Source organism: Aythya ferina, assembly GCF_964211825.1.
Source record: "Aythya ferina genome assembly, chromosome: 2".
Classification (NCBI taxonomy): domain Eukaryota; kingdom Metazoa; phylum Chordata; class Aves; order Anseriformes; family Anatidae; genus Aythya; species Aythya ferina.
The window spans coordinates 32,449,128-32,472,859 of NC_140297.1; the positions used below are offsets into that span (position 1 = coordinate 32,449,128).

General features: G+C 36.7%; 1 protein-coding gene across 1 annotated transcript in view; it reads left to right on the plus strand.

The window, feature by feature from the left end:
- The window catches only part of LOC311432445 (histone deacetylase 9-like), a gene marked incomplete at its 5' end in the record, with an annotated part of 142,587 nt that overhangs the window by 16,484 nt on the left and 102,371 nt on the right, over positions 1-23,732 (plus strand). The window contains 3 exons of the mRNA XM_084510894.1: positions 2,074-2,194; positions 7,861-7,910; positions 22,890-22,997. Coding sequence (XP_084367020.1) covers positions 2,074-2,194; positions 7,861-7,910; positions 22,890-22,997 — 279 coding nt within the window. The remainder of the gene's footprint in view (positions 1-2,073; positions 2,195-7,860; positions 7,911-22,889; positions 22,998-23,732) is intronic.

Here is a 23,732-nt window from a genome sequence, read left to right on the forward strand (position 1 = left end):
TTTAACAGCACTTAAAAAGAGATAGACAGTTAACTGTCTTAGGCATGTCCTATAGAGCTTTTGTGTAACTTGTAGAAAATATATGACCAGAGTATATGTTATATAAATATATGACTCAAGGTTTTTTGATGTCACCTTCATAAAATACCCCTATACTTTTCTTACACATTTGTTTTAGCTGTCCTAGACACTAACTCTCCTTCCCTGTTTTGCTGTTGAAAGCTGGATATAAAGATTTTAAGCAGCTGATCAGAAACATAGACATTAATAAGAATGGATGAATGAATAAATGTTACCAGTCACCTCGCCTGTGAAGAAAAATACTTCATCTGACCCAGAAGAACTATTATAGAGTGCACTGACTCCATGAAGTAACATAATGTGCTGATTTTGATTGTGCAACTGTGTGTTAAAAGGATGTGAGTGCACTGCTACAAATTCTCATGTGAGACTGGGAGAGGTCTGAAGAAAGTAGTGATGAAAAAAGGGTTTATTAAGTCATTTAGTTCTTGGATCATTCCTTAAAATGTTTTTTCCATTGTTGTATTCAGTCCATTTCTAAACACTACAAGAAATAGGGCTTCCACCATTTCCCTGGAGGGGAGCTTGTTCCCAGTCATCTAGATCTAACTCTTAGGACATTTTGCCTGATTATTTAGAAAAAAATTGCTACTGCCTAACTCAGTATAAACTGTGCTTGGTTCTCTCCTAACATCCCCACACCCATCCCCCAGAAGCTCTTTTTGTCCTCACATTCTCTTTAATATTTATGAAATCGCTTTCTTCTCCTAGTGAAGAGGTTGCTGCTTCTGGATGTGTATGAGTAGGTGATGGATATAATAAGAATGACAACTTAAACTCTAAAAAAACTAGATGTGACCAATATTTCTGTAACAGGTTAATCAGTCTAGTAAAACTAGGTCAGTCTATTTAGATAACTCCTGTACCTGTTTATTTGTAGACCTTTACAGTCAGGCGGATCCACAGTCAAACCTGCGAGAGGTTTTGCCCCAGATGTTCATAATGACCAGCTCTGCAAACAGAGTCTAAGACGTTAAAAACAGTCCATTTTCTCTTTGTGTTATGAACAGGAAAGATGATCTTGGGACCTGAACTTTGTTGACAGTGCTGTTTATTATGCCCAAACCTGAACAAAATCTGCTTCATGTTGCTGTGTTTGCAAAGCAAAAGCACTAACACAGGCAGAGAAGTAAATATTTCCATGACACTCTGTAACTCCTAATACATACAAGGAACAGACCTGGTGAATAAGAAAGTTTTAGTTTTATCTTTTCTTCCTTCTTTCCTATCTGCCTTATTTATCTAAACTGATTAAATTTATAGAATTGATAGTCCCTTTAGAAATAGTCCCTTTTTAACACTGATTTAAGTGGGGAGAGTACAAGCTGGTGAAACAGTTAAAGAGACAAACTCCACATGCAAAAACATAATAAAGCAAGTGAGTCAGTATCTACAACAAAAAAATGATCCTGGGAGATCAAACATATTCCAAAAAAAAAAAAAAAAGATATGGAAATATTTTATTGAAGAGCTTACACTTTAATTTTCTTCCTCTCTCTGGCTCTCCTCACTGTAATCATGCTCTCCCAGCAGCGTAAATTGCAGGTATTTTAATAACACAAAAAACATTAATCCATACTCAAAACACATCTGCAGATTACAAGTGTGAATAAAGTTTTGTTTTTTAAACTAGAAGTTTTCTAGCCAACTCTCTGACTTAAAAAATATTTTACTTTTGGTTCACATTTCATAAAATAATGTAGAAAAAGTCAGAATCTTTTCTTTCCCTTGTATGTGAAACCCTGTATTAAGTTAACTCTGCTAAGACTTAAGAGAAGCATTTGTGATAAACCACACACGCATTTGTTTTTCATATAGCATTACTTTAATAAACAAATCAGTGTCACATTCCTGCATGACGCAATTTCAACCCATTATTAATCATACTAAATGTTATTTTGGACCTTTACTTTTTTTTTTTTTTTTTTTTTTTTTTTTTTTCCCCTAAATATTGTCAGTGGAATATTGTAGGCCTCTGCTGTTTTCTTTCAGCGAATTCGAGGTCGAAAAGCCAGTCTGGAGGAAATACAGCTGGTTCACTCTGAACATCATTCACTGCTGTATGGCACCAGCCCCCTGAACAGACAGAAGCTGGACCCCAGGAAACTCCTAGGTCTGTACAGGCCTCTATTCTACTGAGAACAGCACATTCCAGCACTGTCATTAGTCATAGCTGGTGTCAGTTTAAAATACTTGGCAAGCAGTGTGACAAAAATTCACTTTTTCCAAATGCATTGCTGTGTGGAAGGAGAATGTTACAATGGAAGCCAAATATAGATTAGCAAAATGCACAGACTGGAAAGCAGCAATAGAAGTTTCTCCTCATTTGCTTCGAAACCGTCGAAGTGTTAACCCATTATTGTAATTTGCTCTCCATCAGAGGTTGATGGCAATTTTGAACACGGTGGTCTTTGATCTCCTTGTGTTCTTTGCTTTGAAAATGGGAGTTTAAGATACACTTGCTTGTCAGAATTGCTTGTTTGTTGTTCTCATTTGCTTTATTTCAATGATTTCAGCCTTGCTGATTGCAGATACCATGTCTGAGTCTTGCTACCGAGTGAACTTTATTTTAATGCTTTGCCATTATGCAGAATACAATATCTTTCTGAATAACCAGGAAAAGACATTAAAATATTAAATGGACCCATGGATATACAGAATGGCATAAAACTGACAAGATTTTCTTATCAAATATCTTCATACACAGCCAAAGTGTATGTACATTCACTTTCATAGTAGAAAAGCAGGGTTAAATTGAGCTCTGTCATGACTGGAGCATGAAGCAGAGCATCTTGTCACACCTGCTACAGAGGATTTGAAATGAAACACAAATAGTGCATTTTAGAAATAATGTGTGAGTGAAATCTTGCCCCTAAATCCCAGCACACTAGATGGAACACACATTCTCAGCTATTTTTATAGCACTTTAAGATATAGAGATTTTCCTAAATGTAATAAAACCCAACCCAAACAAAAACAATACTAGCCATCAAAAGAAATTGCTGTCACAGTTCTAGTAATACATAGCAATTATCTTGCTTTAGAAAGAGTTCCTTCTATAATGCATACTGTTGCTTCAGTGAATCATAAAAGTAGATAAGAAAAATGTCTTGATCACAATGTTATCTAAGTTTATGCACCTTCTTCAAGCTGAAATATGTTAGATTCTCAGAAGATGGAGTTTTCAAAGTAGGAAATCCTCATCTTTATTTTTTTTTAAAGAAAAAGCACTAAATTCCTGCAACATTAAAAACTGGAAACATTTTGATTTGGGATCATCAACATTGTCAAAATATTCCATTTTGATGAAGTCCAGCATTTCATTTAGCTTGTGACGGTTTTGATTCATTTCATTTTAACTTCTACATTATTTAATATAACATACATTTATATGAAATCTTGTTCCCATTTTGGATCTCAGTGGTTGACTAGCATATGGGATGCAGTGTGTAGTATCAGTAATGAGGTGAAAAAAATAATGTACCCATATATTCTTGCTATGTTTCTGCCTGTGTATAAAGAATGCAGAAGACTTTGTTTACCTAGTCTTAGAAAACCATTTATTTGCCCACTGTTCTTTACTCAACACTCCTTGCCTTTTTCATTTGGCACTCAGTCCAAAACATTTACTCTCTGAGTTTATATCAAAATCACACTCCTAGCATATATTCTGAGTGTATCCTTGGCTTAATGCCCTCGTCTGTCTCTGTAGGATGTTTTCTTGCTGCCTCTCGCATGGCCTTTTACCGAGACAACAGTCAACGAAACACCCTTCCCACATGCTTTTGCATGTGCCTTTTTTTTTTTTTTCTTTCTGTTGGCTGGAAGCTCTGATCATTTGAGCTTTCATACTCTTGTATAAAAGAACCTAATTATCTTTTAAATTTTTCCAAAATGCAGTGTGACTGTTCCACCTTTCATTGTCCCCAGTTCTGTGAGGTTGAACCTAACCAATGCTGACATTAAAATTAACATCTTGGTATAGCATAAAAATTCAAAATGATGTGTAGCAAAGGAGAAAAATCTAAAGGAAATGTTTCTCATAAAAATTGTCATCAATAACATCATCTCATAAAACAGTCCTATTTTCAGTGGAAATTTTCTTCCTTCCTTCCTTCCTTCCTTCCTTCCTTCCTTCCTTCCTTCCTTCCTTCCTTCCTTCCTTCCTTCCTTCCTTCCTTCCTTCCTTCCTTCCTTCCTTCCTTCCTTCCTTCCTTCCTCCTTTTCATCTTTTTTCCTGCAGAAATTGTTTCATCGGATTATGGCTTTGCATCTTAATGAAAAGAGTTTCATTCCTTCCCTTACTCTTCTACCTACCCAAAAAGACAGAGGCACACTTTGTTCTCCACTCTTAAGCCTCAGAAAAGTGTTTGTTCCTTTTTTTGCTGTTCAGAAGACTGCATCTACATTGTCTGAAGGTCTTTCCTTGCTAACAAGCAGTTTCTGTATCTTTCAAACAGAAAAGAAGCACTTGAAGGAATGAAATTAAGTACGACTAAAGCTAGAAATGTGCTATCTGTCAATAAAAGTTTATTTCCATGTTCAGGTAACCTACTTTGTTCTGGAAGGCTGCAAAGCAAAATGGTTGTGAACTACTGAAATCAGTGAGAATTATGTACACAGATATTATGAATATTCTTAATGCTTTCAGAGTATAAACTAGCTTGAACTCTTGGCTTGATTTTCCCCAAAACAGGTCTTACAAACACAGCTATTGCAAATGATCACTTCTATTTTTACACTATTGTGCAGCTAAGCTTTTGACTGATCGTATTTCACTGTGGTGTGTTAAGCAACATGTTATGTTGCATTACATTTTCTTGACATGAAGGAAACTAATATGGAGACTGTGTGTCACATCACATTATGGTTTCATGTGACAGAATACAACCTTTCAAAACTCTCTGAATAAGCTCAAGGGCAGAACATTTACCAAGCAGCTCTTACAAATTTGTTTGCTTTTTACCTCTACAACAATAATTAAGGAAGTGTTTCTAAAAAGTAAGTTTCCAATGATTACAAGTTTTTAAAAGTGAGAAATATACTGTCAACACATCCCTGACAGTGAGGCAGCATTTAAAATACAACTAAAGGATGCATTTACAGAGTGTCTGTGCAATTGTAATTTCAAGTCAGTCAAAAAATGACAACTTAGAAGAAATGGCTTCATTCTCAAGGGGTGACACTGAAAACAATCATGTTTCTCAAACTGACTTTGCTTTTTACTGAATGGTGCCTTTTCACGAGTGAACGCTTTTTTTTTTTTTTTTTTTTAAAGACAGCTTTTTGCCCAACACTTTTCTTGCTCATCAGAGTCCCAGCCTCCAGTTGCCAATCTCCTAAACAGCTTTATTGACTTCCATAGGGGCCTCCTAACTTCAGTGGTGGGTGCCTCATCACACAATTTGACTAACAACTGCTACTGCCTTTGTGGCTTTACATTTCAGAGTACAAATCTTAGATAATTTTTATAACTTTATCTGCACATTTTTGGGGTGAATCTTCTCTAAAAGACCTTTTTTCTAAAGCAATTTGTTGATTATTGCAAATTCTGTCCTGATGCAAAGCCATTTGTCTTTCATCTTAGTTGAAGTATTCCAATATATATTTTCTTTTATTATTTTACTCTGGAAGTGTCTTGGGGTGAGGAAGGGTGATGCTGGGAAATATCTGCTATTTAACAAATTCTGCTGAGGCATCATCTCTAAACATAATGGGAAATTCTCATAATTCATTTTCAGGATTTGCTTTTTTTCCTGCTGATTTTCATTTATGGAGGAGTGTTATGAGCTCTTTACTTTATGTGATGGTAGCTAAATTTTGGTCTCACTCTCTTAGAGGAATCTTTCCCAATGTTTTCATGAAATCTTGATGTTTTTCTTCTGCAATGTCTGTCTTCTTCTTCTTTTTTGACTCTTGTGCAATAGAAGTGAATATCCTGGCAAGTTGCTTGATACACTGAAAAGGCTTTGTGCTTGTTTTTTTCCCTGCTTTAGTACTATCTGTTGATTGATTTTAGTGTCCTTCCTCACCATCTGCTTTTCTGTTTTCACTTTGTGTTTGTTGTTTTTAATAGTGTTTACCATGTACAATGTGCCTGGTTGCACGGAGATAAATGAGAATTCATCTGTTCTCTCTTATGCAATGGAATTTAAGAAAAAAGGTCTAGTCATTCAATATTCTAAAAATGCCTTCTTTTATCTCAGATTTCAGCTTATGTTTCCATTAATGTCTCCTGACACTTTAACAGCATTAATTTTTTAGTTAGCTGCTCAAGACTTTTTGATCTTCCCCACAGTAAAAAGTGAAAAATAGCTGTTCACATTGGTCCCTGGATCTGCTTAGCAAGGGATCTGGAAACTCCTCCCATACCTCTGCTCTGACGGTCTTCATCAACGAACATTTCCTTGCATGTCTGGGGCCATTAGGACTCACAGTATGAGAATGCTCTGCATAGCTGCTGCACCTGCATTTCCCCTGGTAACTCCACAGGAGGTTTTGTTTGGCTTCTCTCACACACTGTGCAAAATGATCAAAGGCCACTGGTCGGTTAAAAATGCATCTTGGATTTTACTCAAAGCGTAAAGCACTTTCTTCATCTCAGATCTTGCAGTCCGATCTCTCATACTTCAAAGATGATGGCTTATAATTGTCTTTGTACATTTCATTGGCACCTGCTGAATATGAGTAACTGCAGCGTTTGCCCCTTCCATAACAATGGGTGGCTCCTCTAGGTAACCTGAGTGATTCACTATCTAACGCTTCCTCCATATGGCAAAGTCACAAAGCCAGTTCTGTGATACTGTGGGGGAAGAGCGTATGTTCTCTTCCACAGCTGCCTTAGGATCAGTTTACATACTTCAATAGGAACTGCATCAAATCCTGAGATCCTTACCCGGTTTCAGTATTGTCCTTATTAAGACAAACAATTAGTTTAGTGGTACAAAAACAAACAAACAAACAACAACAAAAAACATAACCACCATCACCAAAACAACTGCAACAACAAAACAAGCAACATGAACTAATAAAAAGCAATTCTAAATATTGAAGTAAATCCTAAGCTAGAAAACAGATTCTAAAATCTATTAAGTACTTTTTCCGTTTAGTATAATACATTTTCTGAGTAGTACAGAACCAACTAGTATTTCATTTTATGTTTTAAAATGTTAACTTGTTCATTGATGGAATGTAAATGGCAAGATTTTTTTGCCAAAGTAGAAGATGAAGACTGCAAATTTAAAAGCAGAAACATTTAGGAGAGCTGAAGTTTAAAAATTACTCATCAGTTGCACGTAAAGCTTAATGAGGTTCCCTCTGTTGTCAGTGAAAAGAAGCAGGCACTTCTCAAGTGTAATTCATCCCCTCAGTCATCTAGGCTGGGCAGAGGTGCCTATCTAACTCCACTGGCTGTAGAAGAAGCTGAGATGACTAACTTAGACAAGCTGCTTATCTTTTCAGCGACTAAAGATAATGGGTTAATTACTAGCTGTAGTACAGTGACTATCTGTGGAGTTTGGAGCATTACTTATACACTCCTTTGAAACTATGATTTACCAATCTTAAGATTTGTCACTGTTGAAAAAGAGTAATTTCAATGCAACATGGCTGATTTGCTTTCTAAGTGCTATTGATATTATTTGTTTGAATACATGGTATTTTCACTGTGTGATACCAAAATTCAGAAATCAGAATTATATTAGAGGGATTATTGTTCCAGTATTTAAATGAAATTTTGATAACTATTGCTTATTGTTTCTTTTTTTCTTTAATATATAGGAAACGTGTCTCAAAAACTCTTTTCCTTGTTGCCTTGTGGGGGACTTGGGGTAAGTAGATTTTTATTTATTTATTTTGCAAGAGGGAAAGCACACGGCACATATATTCATGAGCTCCATAGCACTGTTGCTGTATCAGTTCAAAGTCATGAGAAGTTGATGATGAATCTTGAGATAAAATCTGAGACACTATCATACCATTCTCAAAGACATAGAAAAAATACATTGTGATAAGCATATAGAGCAATTAGACAGGAACATATTTTGTGAAAACGTACATTTCTTAGTTGTCCTTTTTTTTTTTTTATGGGATCTATTTTTGAGAAAAGTAACAGAATGAACTTTGAAGAAGTGAAAATAAATATAGCTTTGCATTATTCAGAGAGGAGAAAAAAAATATCAACACTAACATTTAGCATGATGAGAACTGTTCACTAGTTGCTAGAAAATTCCTTGGGTTCTGTTAAACTAATAAATTAATTAAGCATTTTTTATGGCCTGTTTTGAAACAGATTCATTCTGAAATAATCTTGCAAGTGAGTATTAGAACTCAGTGGAAAAAAATCTGTAATATGCATAAAATGCATTAAAAAAATGCATAAAAATGCATTGCAATACTAGGTAATGAATTCATCCACATTATTGAAAAACATTTAGAATGGAGCATATCTACTGATTCTGGCATCATGCATAGGTGGTTTTAGTTTTGGTTTTGATTTTGTTTTTGTTTTCCTACATAGCAGTATTCTACATATCTGGTCCAGCTGCAGCCATTATTTACTATTATTTTAATGTTAGCAATATCAAAATGCTGATATTACTAGATATGGATGGGCTGCCTAGATGATGCACATAAGTTTAAATTCCCTTGTTCCCTTATGTTCCCTATACAGAAATAAAGCCACAATCTCTGGAGTGCAATTAGAACTATAGGTCAACTTCCAATGCAAACTTCTAATGTTTTATTTACTATTATCCTCTACAAAGGATAAGTTCTATGCCACAGTAGTCTTCTTTATAGTTGTTTGTTTATTATTATTTTTATATCCCTGAAAAACAAAACATGTGTTGTAGGAACTTAACACAGAAAGATAATAATTTCAATTTAACTTTCAGAATTTAGTAATTTTGGAGGATTTATGAACTATGAGTTAAGGAACAAAGCATCGAGAAGTGGTAATCATTCAAGCTCCCCTACTATTTACACTTGTTGAGGATTCTGCCTAAAATTTGGAACTTAGTGATTAGCAACTTGCTGTATTTGAAACTTGGGGATCATTTCTGTATATGGACCGGCTAATGTTACACATAGACATGCAGACATGCACTTGCAAATGCACATCTGTGTGTACATATTCACACATGCCTATGCATACACACTTTTCTATATAAAAAGGTGAAATCAATTGTTATTAAGGTAGTTTCTCACAGTTATTGAATTTTATCAAGAAGTTTATGGAGAGTTGAACAAGAGATGAATGAAGTTGTGAAAGAATGTTGTTCAGACTTCTGAGCAAAGAGGAGGTGATGCAGAATTCCTTGACAATTCTTTCTGTGATCTTTGGAAAGTAAATATGACCATGGTGGGCTTTGAAAATTAAATAAAATATTTTTCTATTAAACATGTTATTCAGGCATTAGTTTGTGTTAAAGTTAGTGTTAAAATCATAAATAGATATAGGCTTTGAAATCCTTTTAAATACTTTCAATAATAAAAGTATGCTGTCAATTCTAAAGTTAACATAAGTCAGAAATGCTCAGTATAACTTACCTTTTTAAATACTTAAATTTATCTGTACATTCTTGGGTCTATTTGCTTTATTTCTGATTTGGAATCATGGAAATTGGATTAAAGAACATGTTGTAGAAATCGATACTTTATTTATTTTTTTCTAGTTGGGTTTCCCTTTCTACATATTATTGTCAGGCTTGCTGTAGGGCTCTTCTAAGGGAATGGGTTGTGACCTTTTTCAAGGTAAATAATCAGATTAGGAACTCACTTTCAGTGATATTTGGCTGTCTATTGGTTAGGATGAGCTCTGGGAAAAGCTACTTCAAACTGTCTGGAAAGCAATTCCTATATTTACTTTCAAAAAAGATGGTAGAAAGAAAGAAGCATTGGTACTTTGTAGATTTTAAATTAATTGAATAGTATGAAGCAGTAATCAATGTAAAACAGTAAGATCAGGACATAGTTCATGAAAAGACTGTGAAAATAATTAAAATTTATTTTTTTTTCTTACCTTTTATTTAATTTCTTGCTTGCTTAATTGGTTACTTGTTCACTAAAGAATCCAGGGAGAAAAAATATTAAAAAAAAAAAAAAGAGACATCAGTTCTTGCAGAAGACTTTAAAGATTTTATGGCTCTCTCCTGAATGATGGTTTTCCGAGATCTTTTATTCTACTGTCTTCTAACCACATGCGGACCTTGCTGGCAGTTATTTTTCAGCCTTTCTGTTATTAAATACATTAGTAGTTAAACTACTCACACAGGCAATGGTCACACCTAGGCTTCTTCTTCTTCACTGCCAGGCTGGATTTAATATCAAAGTTCCCATTTCTTAAGCGATGCTGTTATCAATGTGGAAATCATAGTCTGGTTCTGGTTTGGGACCCTCATGCCACACACTGAAGCTGTGCCACTGTTGGAAAGAGCACCGGGCCATTAAGACAGAGCAAGGAGTAAGGGTGGTATATCTAAATGTACAATTTACCTAGCATAAATAATGTCAAGTCCTAGCTCCAAGCCTCTGTTCCACAAAGCTTATATATTTCACATGAAAGAATCACTGGACAAAATGTAAACTACTCTTGGAGTAAGGACTGAAATGTAGACTTCATAGGCATTGCAGACATGGTGAGCTGATGGGCTGTTAAGATTATTGGCATGAGTTTGGGATGGCTTGCATTGTTCCCACAGGACTTAAAGATCCAACCAATCTCTGTAACCCTGAATTCTGCTGTATTATTGATTTTGTTGTTATCTCTGTCCCAACAGCACCAATAAGCTGCAGTCAAGATGAGGGATCCTCTTCTTTCAATATCACAGTGACTGTAGTAAAAGAAAGCTCTTTCAAGCATCTTGCAAAGTAAACAAGAGGAAGTGTCCCTAACAAAGTTTCAATATTCTCTGATCCTTTTTCATCACAGCTCTGAATCTTATGCTTCAATACAAAATACATGTAAAGCTACAGTTTACTGATTTTGTAAGCATTTTAATTTGCTTTCAAGCAGTGATAGTGACTACTTAAGTCAGGGTTATTGTTGAATTTGGATAAGTATATGCCAGGCTTTCAGAAGAAAAATAAAGAATAAGAAACTAAGAAACTACACAGCTAATAAATATCTCCCTATCTAACAGCCCTAAGGTGACTCATACTGGCAACCAAACTGAGCAGGTTTCACAGAGGGAGAAGAAAAAGGCTTTATCTAACCTAAATTTGTCCATAACAGTATTTCTTGCATAAATTATATATACTTTTTTTTTTTTTTTTTTAATCAGAGGACTATCCAGATTCAGCAACATAACATCTACTGAAGTATGGGACCTCTGTCTTTCAATAGTAGTTTTTATTTTTTTTTCAAGTTGAACATTGTACCTGGACCAACTATGGTTAAAAAGTTCTAATACTGTAGGGGTGTAATTCCTTGTGCTGGAGAGAGATTAGCAGGTCTATGTCCAGTGGTTTTAATAATAAGAGATGGTTTCTTGCAGCTGGTCAGAGGTTTGGAATGTGAAAAGTTTTCCAGGAGGTAAGTAGATTGCAGGTGAAATGGCCAAATGGGGAGAATAATCACAAATTATTTTTGGTTCTGCAAATTATCAGACAATTCCACAATTTCTCTTCTGTGAATAGCCACTGGAGATATAACTGATCATTTAATCATTGCATGCATCTATTGCGATTCCTCCCCTTCTGTTCTGCTGTGAAAATGATAAAATAATTAAAAAAAAAAAAGCAGAAATCTACTTTTAATGTGAGCAAGTTTCATCTCCTTGCCTCAGTCTGTCACTAAAAATAGTGATTGTTTTCCTGCCTGTTTGACCTGCTGCTGTGTGAAGAAATCTTGAAGTCATTTCTCAGCCATATTTTTTTGCCTAGTTGATAGGCAAAAAAAAAAAAAAAAACACAAAAGTAAAGAAGAGCAGGCTTTTATGATAATGTCATCATCGGCTCCCAGCTTCAAACACTTCTGCGGCTTTTGAATTGTCATTTATAACTTGGAACTGAACCGACCCATAATTCCCTTGATGCATTTAGAGAAATTGATAACAGACTGCTTCTTTTATGGCTCAGAGGAGGCAACTCCAATCACATCACTATTGGCAGTCAATATTATTTTCTGACATGGTTGTAAAAGTATAAAGGGGCTTATGGCATTTGTTTAGATGAGGAATGGGCTCTCAAGCTGTGCTGGGGTTTATGGGTCCAGATTACTTGAGAAGCAAAGGGAATATGATGTTTGCAAACAGGATATGATTTTATTTAAGTGTGGGTTTCATACGTTGTTCCCTGGGGATTGCCCTGCAGACAGAAGAGAATTTCACTTTTATCATATAAAATTGGGCAGTTATCCAATCCCCCCCTGCTCTTTCCCCCTCAAAGACACTGCTCCAAACCTGTAATGTGTAAAGTCAGAACTCTAAACTGCAAGAGGAGGAGCTATGGGAGAACAGCACCCTGCAAGAAATTAGACTTTTGCAGAATAAATCTTTAGAAAGCTGAACAGAGTGGTTCATGCACTAACTGCTGAGCCATCTGAGTAGCTAAGAATGGCTTCTACATACTGGGAAAGTCCATTGCATTTTCTCTAATTTTGCTGTTGTGGCAGAACAGGAATGAGTTTTTCTTCTGGGATAAGCTGGTCTTGTTTCATTAACTGGAATATAACTTAGATCTTTTATACCAGAAAAGAATTTGGCTTGTAACAATCAAAAAAGAAATATGAAGCTATACAATCTCTCCATGTTTTTTCCAAATCCTACAAAATATTCGTAGCATCTTTCTAAATCTTCTGAATGTGGAGTTTCTCCCTGGCGTTCCATGTTGTGATAGGTGGACAGTACTTTTTGTCCTGACCACACAGGAAGAATGCAAGAGGAAAGGCAATATTTCACTAGTGCACATATTTAGTAAGTCAACCAGGAAACAAATTGTTTTCTGCTGCTTCTCATTCTTCTCTTGATCGCACCAGTCTGTGTGCAGCAAGAATTTTCAGACTTTACTTTTTACAAATTAGTGCTCCTCTTATAAGAATGAATGGTATCAACCTGGTACCATGGTGTAAAAATTAAGAAGGTATTGTTGATAACACTGTGTCTTTGTTGCAGATTTTAGGATCCTAGATGTTCTGCAGGTCTCTCCTGATATCTAAACCTGGCTGTAATGAAATCAGACTCAGTATGGTTTGTGCACTCAAACTAAACATCACCTCCACATAGGTGTTACAATTAAATTGTGTCCTTCCACAGGCATAATCCTGTCACAATATCAACCAAAATTAAGTCTGTTTCCTTGTTTGGTGAAAGTAATTCCTAGAAGCTCAGCTACCCAGTGTGAAATCTCCCACTCTGAAATCATCGATATAGCATGTGTTGATGGCCTTATTAACCTCCTGATATTTTCCAGTTGTAACAATTTGGAGAAGATTGCAGGAGATTTTTGTGAATAAAAGACTTATCTCCTAAGCCTCCCTGGCTCCACCATCCCTAAAAAATTCCAAGGTTTAATCAACACAAATTCACAACAGCATTGTACTTTCATTAAGGTATTTTGCATGACTATTCAGGACTCAGGGTTACACAGCTCTGACTCTGTGACGTTTTCTGCAGAGGTAATCAAAATATGTGGTGAAAACAGTCATCCTGATGCCACCCCACAGTGCGATGCAAGGCCAGTAGGCATGGGACTGGAGGTTTGTCAGCCCGGAGCATGCAGGGGTCTGCATGGGAGACTCAATGCATTTCCAGACAAACTTATATAGGCTATCTACAGGATGGGGGAATGAGGGTATAACGTACTCCCAGTTGCTCTAGCAAGCACTCTTTTAGGTGTCATACCCCTGTCATTTGTGACAGTTCAGGTCAGCTTAGAACTGACTGGACCATGTTTTGGAGGAATGAACCATTTCTCACTTTACTGAGGCTCTCTTACACAGGCATTCTTAGATGTGCTACTGAAACACCCAAAGCAAGAGCCTGGTTATCCTTGCTTATTTGTGTAGCCATTAGAGAGACATGTGCATCATTAGAGCAGAACTCAGTCCATCTAAGATCTGAGGAACTGTCTGGAAGTACTTGATTCCCTCCATTGATAGGGACTTTAAGCAACTAAGTTCCTAATTTTAGGCACATTAGTTTTAGAAAAAAAAAATGGGAAGTATGATAATGCAAATCTGGATGATCAGAAGAAGAAATAATTAGATATTCCTCCATTAGCAAGGTGCAGAGACTTCATCTGCAGATCTGGAACATGCAATGGTATCTCACCTCTAGCAGAGTGGGGATGCTGTATTTAGCATATGAATATGGTGCCCACAACAAAAGGAAACAATTTCTTCAGACTGAAAGGCAGATACTTTGTCCTATTCTTGTCCAGTTGTGGCACAGAGGTGGCCCGGTGTCATATACCACAGGTCATGATATTTAACGAGAAGCAAAACTGTTCAGCTGAGAGACATAGTTCCTGACATCACTGCAGGCAGGCCTATTTTAGAAATGTCTCAGTCTGCTTTAAATTGGAGCAGGTGAAGATAGAAAGCTCAAGAGTGGTAATCTGCTAACTTGGGTGCTAAAGGTAATCCTGTCATCTGCAGAATTTGGTCCCTTAGAAAATTTGTGTTTTTAATTTGTGTGTCTATTTATTTATTTATTTATTTTCCAGTTTTTAACAGAGGAGCATTTTTGCTTGGTAGTAGACCAGATTCAAATTGTAAACAAAGACACATGACATAGAAGAAATAAAATTATTTTGAAGCTAATGAGCTATCATAAAATCAATCCTTTTAAAATCTTACCTCATTTTGCATGTGTGTGTTTTTTTTTTTAATTACTGTGTTACGTAAGGCCAGCAATATGCAAAGAAGCTCTCTTATTTCCTAGGATATTAAACATATATATATATACTAAACATATATGTATTTATGTTAAGTGTAAATAGTGGAATAGTGTTATATACAAAAGTATTGTATACAAATTCACTCTCCATATATGCAATTAAATTTGATGGGAATTCAGTAAAGAAAGGAGAATTCACATGTGCTCTTTAAAAGCACATCACATCTTTATTGACAGAATTTAGCCTCCAAGATGGACAGAAAAAATCTCTGAAGAGGAGATGTTGATGTGCTACTTGTCTGAATAAACACAGGTTCTAGCAGAGCTCCATAGCATCCCATGACAGAAAGATCATATCTACAGCCAAGAAGAAAGCTAAAGTGCTATGTATTGCTAATTTTTTTTCAGCTACAAATTGCCAATTTAAAAAAAAATAAGTCATATAAAACTTGTTTTCCTGTAATTGTGTGCATTACAACCAGCTACACATTGTTTTATCTGTTTGCTCATGAACCCTTGGAAACTGCATGATCAAACGTAAGAAGGCAGTTGCACAAGCATTTTCACACACTAATCCATTAAAACCTAAAACAAATGTCAAGTTAAATTAATAGAGTACTCAGAGCTAGGTCTGTAAGTGCAGTAACATTTTTACAAGCATCTGGTGATATATGCCACATATCTGAGACTTGAATCTGGGCCTAAGTGTTTTATTTATGAGTTTTGTCTAAAAACAAGTTATAATCCACATTTAATCCATGCCATCCTCCCTCCATTCCCCCTACCAATGATCCACACATTGCTGTTTCATTAAAGTTTTGAGATCCTTTTGGGTGTTTAATGCATGCTTTCTAAGACCCAGAGATTCTAAATGCTTGTCATAAAAGGAAGTTTAGGAGAGTCAATGAATAAAACTACTTCAGAAGATATTGTTGTGTTCAGCTTTCAGCTTGATTTAGGCTGATTCTATTCTTATTCTCATTTTGAATACAAATAGATTTGTTTTTAAATACAGACATCATATATTTACTTGATTTTTTACAAACCTCCATGTGAACTCCCTTTGTAAGGAAATAGGGGTGCTGCACTTATTTATCTGAGGTGGACCACCTCCATCAATAACTATGGTAGGGATTCAATTTTTATTTTCTGCTTAGAAAAGTTTTGTTAGTATTTTCTGAAAATCGATTTTGTTTTATAATAGCTGTACAAGTTAGATCATTATTGGCAGGTAACACTTGAAAATGTTATATATCCTACGTGTAGAAGGTACAGGTACTGTCAACATTCCTTATTGCACTGTAAGAGGCTTTTGAGGTCAGAATTAATAGCTGCTAAAATTCTTTTTAAAAGTCCATTTCCATGATTATTGTAGATGGTAAATTCTTCTGCAACTCAAACAACAATTCTTCTACAACTCAAACACAGCAGAGAAGCCGATGCAAACCAAGTGAATTCCACCTTTTTTTGTTCAAGCAATGATCTGTGAAGATCCTTTGAACTATTCATCCCAGTGGAGTCTAAAGATTGCATCCCTTTCACAATTTGTTTGTAAATCATACTGAAAGTATGAAAAATTGATATTCTGGGTACTCCCTATGGCAGGCATTTTGGATTAAAGCAGTTGGAAAGGCCTTTGACAAAACAAGTCTCTGATACAGCTGTAAAGTAACAGTAAAAATAAAGGAAGATCTTGGTACATATTTTTCCTAAAGTAGCCCACTTTCACAAACTTCCTCTGTGGGGGATTTATGGAAGAGACGTCAGCCTTTTCTCCTTTGTTCCTTACTGAGTGATGTGGCTGACAGGCCATTCATTAGAGGTTGTTCCTCAGAGATGATGTGCGCACCTTCGCTTCTTTAGTCATGGTGAGATGAAACAGCAGCTGAGAAGCACGCTGAGGACCTTTTACTTCTTAGTGGAAATCACAGAGGTGATGAATGACCATGAGTACATCTGTAGGAGTGGGAAGTGAGAGCTGTGAGCGTGGCACCTGGGAAACTGCACTGCTCGTGGTCACGAGCAACATATTCCAGACTTATATACTGGCATTCACTGGCACTAACTCTCTCCAAGAATGGCAGACTTGTTTCTGGAAATAAGAGCAAAATGCCACACGCAAGTTTTAGAGGTTGCAACACTTCAGGAAAACATTTCATTTCTATTTTCATGCCAGGGAAATGAAAAAACTCAGTGATGGAAACATGTTTGCTCTGGCATGAGTGGAAGAGTGTGAGACTGAATGCTTTTAAAACTAAAACAAAGGAATTTGCTCTGCAATACACAAGTTTTATTCAATTGTGGTATCACTAAATAGCTCTGTACTCTCACATATTATTCCTCGCAGAGGGCTTAATCAGTTTGTTTACTGCAAATAGCTACAATGTTGTTAGCTAACTAGGTTTTATTTACTTCACAGTTTTATAAGCATTTATATCTAAGGACAGCATTTTTTTTATATAGTAGTTTTTCCAGATTCGTGTTGAAATATCGCAACAGAAATGCATACTGAATTAACTTCCATCTAAGAATAGTTGAGCCCTACCTCTGCTCTTTGAGAGGTGAAACAATATTTTTAAACTGCTATGAATAACTGCTTCTTTTTAGCTTGTTGTGCAGGTTAGTGTACACATAGCACTGCTATCACTGGCCAAAATTTCCATAAGCAGGTAAATGACAGATTGTGTTTTTGAACTATTCTCAGAGAATAAGTAGAATATCTCTGACAGGGACATGTGGTAACTCTTGGAGGACTGGTTTTGATTTTTATGATGGCAACAACTGTGCAGAGAATTCAGAACAGGATGTGAGATTTAGTATATTTTCAATTCCTTTTAGGAATGAAATCAGAATTCCATTGTGGAAGCTCCATTTGTGTTGAATAACAAAGTGTGTGTGTGTGTGCATGTGTGTGTGACAGAGAGAGAAATGAAACTCTAGGATGCCTTGTCAGAATGTATCGTAGAGCAATAGCTTTGGCTCTCGTTTATATTGCCACCTAGTTATCAGTGAATGTGTATTTAAGACAACTTCAGAACTCACAGTTAATTATTCAAGGAAGGGAAATAACTCATACAAATGAATAAACCACACAGGGTGTGAAAAGTAGCAGGGTTTGTCAGACTGCCAGCAATATATCTGGTCAGCAGAACTGTGATCCAGTGACCATTAGGCAGATCCTGTGACACTTCTGGAGGAAGGACAACTGAGGATGAGGAGTGCAGGGGAAAGGACAAGTTAAAAAAAAAAAAAGACAGTTATAAATATATTATAAGAATGCCAATGAATTATTATGCCACTTTTTGCCTCTCTGAGGTTCTAGATAGACATTACTAGATTAGATATTATAGGTAGCAGGACATGTAGCTTTTCCAGTTTTAGCAAATACGGGGATTTCAGAAAGGACCTTATGTAAACAGTCTCCCTCTCAGAAGCCTTTCCATGTCTTTCCTCTCCATTTTCACACACACACATACCACTACCTGATGAAGGCATAAGGAGTTGGTAACTTTCAAATTTATAGTCAGTCTATCTTAACATGAAATATTCTAGCCCTGAAAGTGGTACAGTACAAGGTTTCTATCTGCTACATCTCTGCTGTTTCTTAGCTTGTTTTCAGTATGCTTAAAGTCTTCATTGTGAAATTCAAGTTATCACATTGGTACTTCTTGCAGGAAACATTCATATTATTCATATTCTTTCATTTTCTTTTTCTTTCTATCTTTCTTTCTCTCTTTCTCTCTTTCTCTCTCTCTTTCTCTCTCTCTTTCTCTCTTCTTTCTTTCTTTCTTTCCTTCTTTCTTTCTTTCTTTCTATCTTTCTTTCTTTCTTTCTTTCTTTCTTTCTTTCTTTCTTTCTTTCTTTCTTTTCTCTCTTTCTCTCTCTCTTTCTCTCTTTCTCTTTCTTTCTCTCTTTCTCTTTCTTTCTCTCTTTCTCTCTCTTTCTCTTCTCTTTCTTCTCTTTCTCTCTCTCTCTCTTTTTCTCTTTCTCTCTCTCTCTCTTTTTCTCTTTCTCTCTTTCTCTCTTTTGTGTAAAGCAGGGTATTTCTGCACACAGCACTTGAAACATTAGTAGCATTCACTCAGGAAAAGTTACCTACATTTCTTTTCACTTAAGTCATTCCTTTCCTCTTTAATGCCTCCACATCCACTTCAGGGACAGGTAGCTTAATTTCTATCATCTGTAGCTTTACAGAGTATTAGCTTTGCTACACATGCCAATGATTGAGCTATACTAGATGTGCTTGAAAAAGTCTACAGCCTACACTGCTCATTCAGGAAACTCAGACTGAAGTAAATCCATATGTGTGTTTAAAAGTTTAGTATTCAGATAGGGCTTGTGTTTTCTGGCTCTAGCTGTTATCATGCACAATCCTTCTTTGAAGAGCTGCAGTAGTGATAGGCTTTTTGATAACGAAACGTGTGGTATGCTCATAGTTTACCTCTGACATTTTGAGGCTTTGAAAAACCATTCTTTTTCATTTTGGTTAGATATTCCAAATGCTTTCCTACACTGACAATTTTTAAAAGGATTCTTGAATTAAAATAATGCATGTAACTAAGCAGAATTTCTCTGTTAGAACCAAACTACAAATCTATATTTTCTGTAATTTTTTAACTTCCTCTAAAAAAAATCCAAAATCAAGGGAGTTTTTATTAAATTCTTAGGCTACTCCAAAGCACTTACAGAACAAAAGTAAAAGAAAAAGACAAACTAAAAAGTAAAAAAAGTTTATTAAATTCCATCTGACTTTATCATAGACTGTGATTTAGAAGCTATTACATTTGTCACAAGGTTATGCATACTTAGCACCTAGATGACTGTCAGATAAATTCGATCTATACCTGAAAGAGAACCAGAAATCATAATCCTATACTCTTTACTCATATAAAATCCAATCACTTCATCTCACAGGAATAAAAAGCACATCCAGTAGGATTTTACATAGTTGTATTTCATATACAGCATGACAACTAGGCCAGATAGTAGCTGTAATTTTAACAGATTTGCCACTTATATCACTGTATTACAACAGCAAGTTGCAAACAAAAAAATCGAATAACACTAAAAAAAAAATAAAAAAATCTCTGTTTAAGCACCTGTAATATTTAAGGTAATATATTGCATTAATAGAGAGATAAAATGGAATGGCATATGGATATTTTCTAGTTGTGACAGCTAAAGTTTTGGCTGTAGGATGAAAGTTTTCTAGGTTGTTCTTCAAGAGATATTCCTCAAAAATTCAGTCTGAATTTTGCATGACTATGGAGCAGATTTTAACATCCAAATTTATAATACTTTACCTTTTCAGGGTAATTATATTCATATCAGTATGTTAGTTTTCTTATAATAACTCTGTACTAAGATATGCAGCTTCAGTTGGCTAACTCTGGCTTTAAGAATTTGCAGTTTGTTGTATGTACTATGCCCAGAAGATCAACTACAATATTCCCCAAGAGATCAGCTAAAATATCCTGAATTTCCTGTGTACTTTTAGGGGGTCATTTCTAAAAATTCCTTGAGAAATGCTATTTTGTCTCCTGATTGCCCATTTACATCCAGTCCAGGTACAATTCTGTAATGAAGGGAATATTGTAGTAGAAGATATTTGGTCTCATTGTCCTGGTTCAGTCTCCTCACACTTAGCTGAAAGCGGAAAATGATAAATGCCGTATCCTGGCCAATACTCGGTGTTCAGCAGTTGGAGAAACTGCCGTCTCATGTGTCAGAGCAGACAACTGTCTTGAAGGGTGGGTACTCTCAAGCTGTGGTTACAATTTTAACTTAATCGGCCTTCCTGGAAATGAATCATAGTCCCTTTGAGGATGCAGACTCCTGCTTGTGCCCTGGTGTACCGAGCAGCTGCCACTGAATCATTTTCATCAGCCACTCCTTCATGTTATCCTTAATTTGCTAGCCATAAAAATGGCAAGAAAGTACTCCCTCCCAGCCCTCTTGTTGATACTTCTTTATTTAAAGTACTGCACTGTATTTTTCAAACTTTATTATGGTTTGATTAAATTGATTTAACCAATGACCTCTACTTATTTATTTCCTTATTTGTTTTAAAAATAAAATTGATTCACAGTTGCTTTAAAGCAGCAGAGAGAGAACCTGAAGTTCTGCCTAATGTTAAATACGTCATGATATTTTTACTACTTGGTTTCTTTCTGGTTTCTTGCTGTAATTTCCTGAGCTACCTACTGATTTGTGTCTCAGGCTACCAGTCTGCAAAACAAATTTAATAAATCATCCTGTATCAAGCTGATGATGCTTAATTGTGTTTAGACAACTTTTTGAGATTCTCAGATGAAAACAAAATGTGTTATTATTGTTATTCTGAACTTTGCAAGAATAGTCTATGCTTTTTATTCAGGCCTATTGTGAATAGGAATTATTTTCATTAGTTCTGCTGCATGAACACAAAACTGATCAAAATGATAGAAAATTCAGGTCCAGCAAACTGAAAAACATGATCATTTTAGTAGCTTGAAATATAATATTATTGTAACAGTAATGGTGAAGACATTTGACAGGTGTAGAGAGAAGATCAAGCTTCTTTCTGTTTCAAATGACTAATCAGAGAATTCCTCAGAACTTCCACAGTCGAGCAGCATTTGCATCCATTTTCAATTATTTAATTTCTTTCTTTTTTCTTTCTCTTTTCTTTCTTTCTTTTTCTTCCTTCCTCCTTCCCTCCCTCCCTCCCTCCCTCCCTCCCTCCCTCCCTCCCTCCCTCCCTTCCTTCCTTCCTTCCTTCCTTCCTTCCTTCCTTCCTTCCTTCCTTCCTTCCTTCCGTTCTCTCGTTCTCTCGTTCTCTCGTTCTCTCTCTCTTTCTCTCTTTCTTAAGAAATTAGGAACAGAAGCTTCTGGTTCAAACTTATAACATGTCTCAGTGTACTTGGAAGTTATCCAAATAGCATCTGCCACAGTATTTTGTCTATCCCTAAACGTTTCTCTTTTCATGATAAATTTGTGCAGTATGATACTACTAAATGCACTTCCCATGGAGCATCAAGGAAGTCTGGCTGTCTCTCTAGATGTTTTTTTCAGACTGTTTCACACCATCATGTCTGCTTGGCATAGTAGCATAAAAGGGATATGCAACATTTCATCTATACTATGTTGTTTGTTTCTGCAAATAAATAGTTACTAAAAATATATTTCAAAAGTAAAATATTGGGTTACTGATTGAAGCTGTAGAACAGTACTGCTTAGCTGTCTTTATAATATTTTATTTATATTTTACAATTAAAATATCTTTATTTTATCTTTATATTTATATTTTCATATAATGTTTAAGCTGTTATAAAGAGTGATCTAAAGCCTTTCAGTCAAAACTTAGCAGTCCATCAAAACTGGAGATACAGCAAGGGTGGTACTTCAATTTATTTCATTTTATTTTTTTGTCTATGGCAATGGTAAGTAGTGAAATTAAGCTAAACAGTGAATCATTGTGATTTCAGTCATTTAAAAATGATGCCTGCCTGGGTAAGAAAGAAAAGCTTTTACTGCTAATTTTAAAACACATCATGATCTGGGCTGCTGGTCAGTTTCTGTCGGCATGCTTTTTTGGGACAGCAGTGGCTTCTCCTGTGGGACCTCATGTCCCTCGCTGGCAGCCCCCCATCCCCACCAATGTAAGGACCCGGTGCAGGGCGTCCACTGGCCGGTGAGCAGGCCCAGCCTGGCCGATGTAATGCTGTTTGTAATGAGAAATCTAAACAGGGAATGGCAGCGAGGCATGACAGGAATGTGTTTCCATTGGAGAAGCCCGTGCAGAGAAAAAGCATAAGTAAAGCCATGTCCAGAAGGCCTTTCAGCTGGCCCGGACGGAAGACTGATGTTATTGTACACGGGCTGTCACGCTGCCAGCCCTCCCTCACGGGTTTGTTTTCTCTCATGCTCTCCCTCTCCCTTTCCCTCTCCCTCTCTCCCTTGCCCTTCTCTTGGGGCCGGCTGTTTGCTCAGGTGGACAGTGACACCGTTTGGAACGAGCTGCACTCGGCTGGGGCGGCACGCATGGCGGTGGGCTGTGTCATCGAGCTGGCGGCCCGCGTGGCCTCCCGGGAGCTGAAGGTGAGGTCCGGGCCACGCGGTGGGTGGGAGGCAGGGAGGTCCAGGGGGGCTGAAGGCAGGCCTTGTTCGCCCACTCCGCACTGCTGGGTGGCGGGAGGGGAAGAGGGAGGATGGCCACCAAGGTGTGGCAGCCCCATTGGCTCCTCGAGGTGGCCACTGAGCCTCACAGGAGATAGGTTTGCCATTGATGCTCTGAAGTAGTGCTGTTTTCTTCAGAGTGCTACAGCCTGAGGTGAAGTTACTTGTTGCGTGCATGTAGCTGGCAAGTTGCTGTGGAACTGCCTTTTGAAGTGTGTGTTGTTTTTTTTTTTTTATTTTTAATATGATTTAGTCACGTGCATGACCTCATGATACCACCCAGAGAGAGGGGAGGCAATCGGTGGGCAAACAGGTTGTCAGGGAAGAGGGACGCTGTTGATGAGGGGAGTAATGATCCAGAATACACCTTCCCGTCGGCAGCTCCACACTGACTGTCCCTCATTGTTCTTCCTGGACAGCTTTTCTTCCCTATCTCCTTTCTGCACGATCCGCAAAGAATGATGTACAAAACCCAAATTATCCCCAGTCTAAACAATTTATAAAAGTTCCAGACCTGACGGACTTTGACATTTTATTTGGTATTTTAACAGCCCTATTTAAAGGTACACCATATGCAGCCTGGATGCAGTCTTTCCCCAATAAACATTGTTGGAGCTAACACGTCTCCTTAATGAAACTGTTTATACTCTTTCCAGT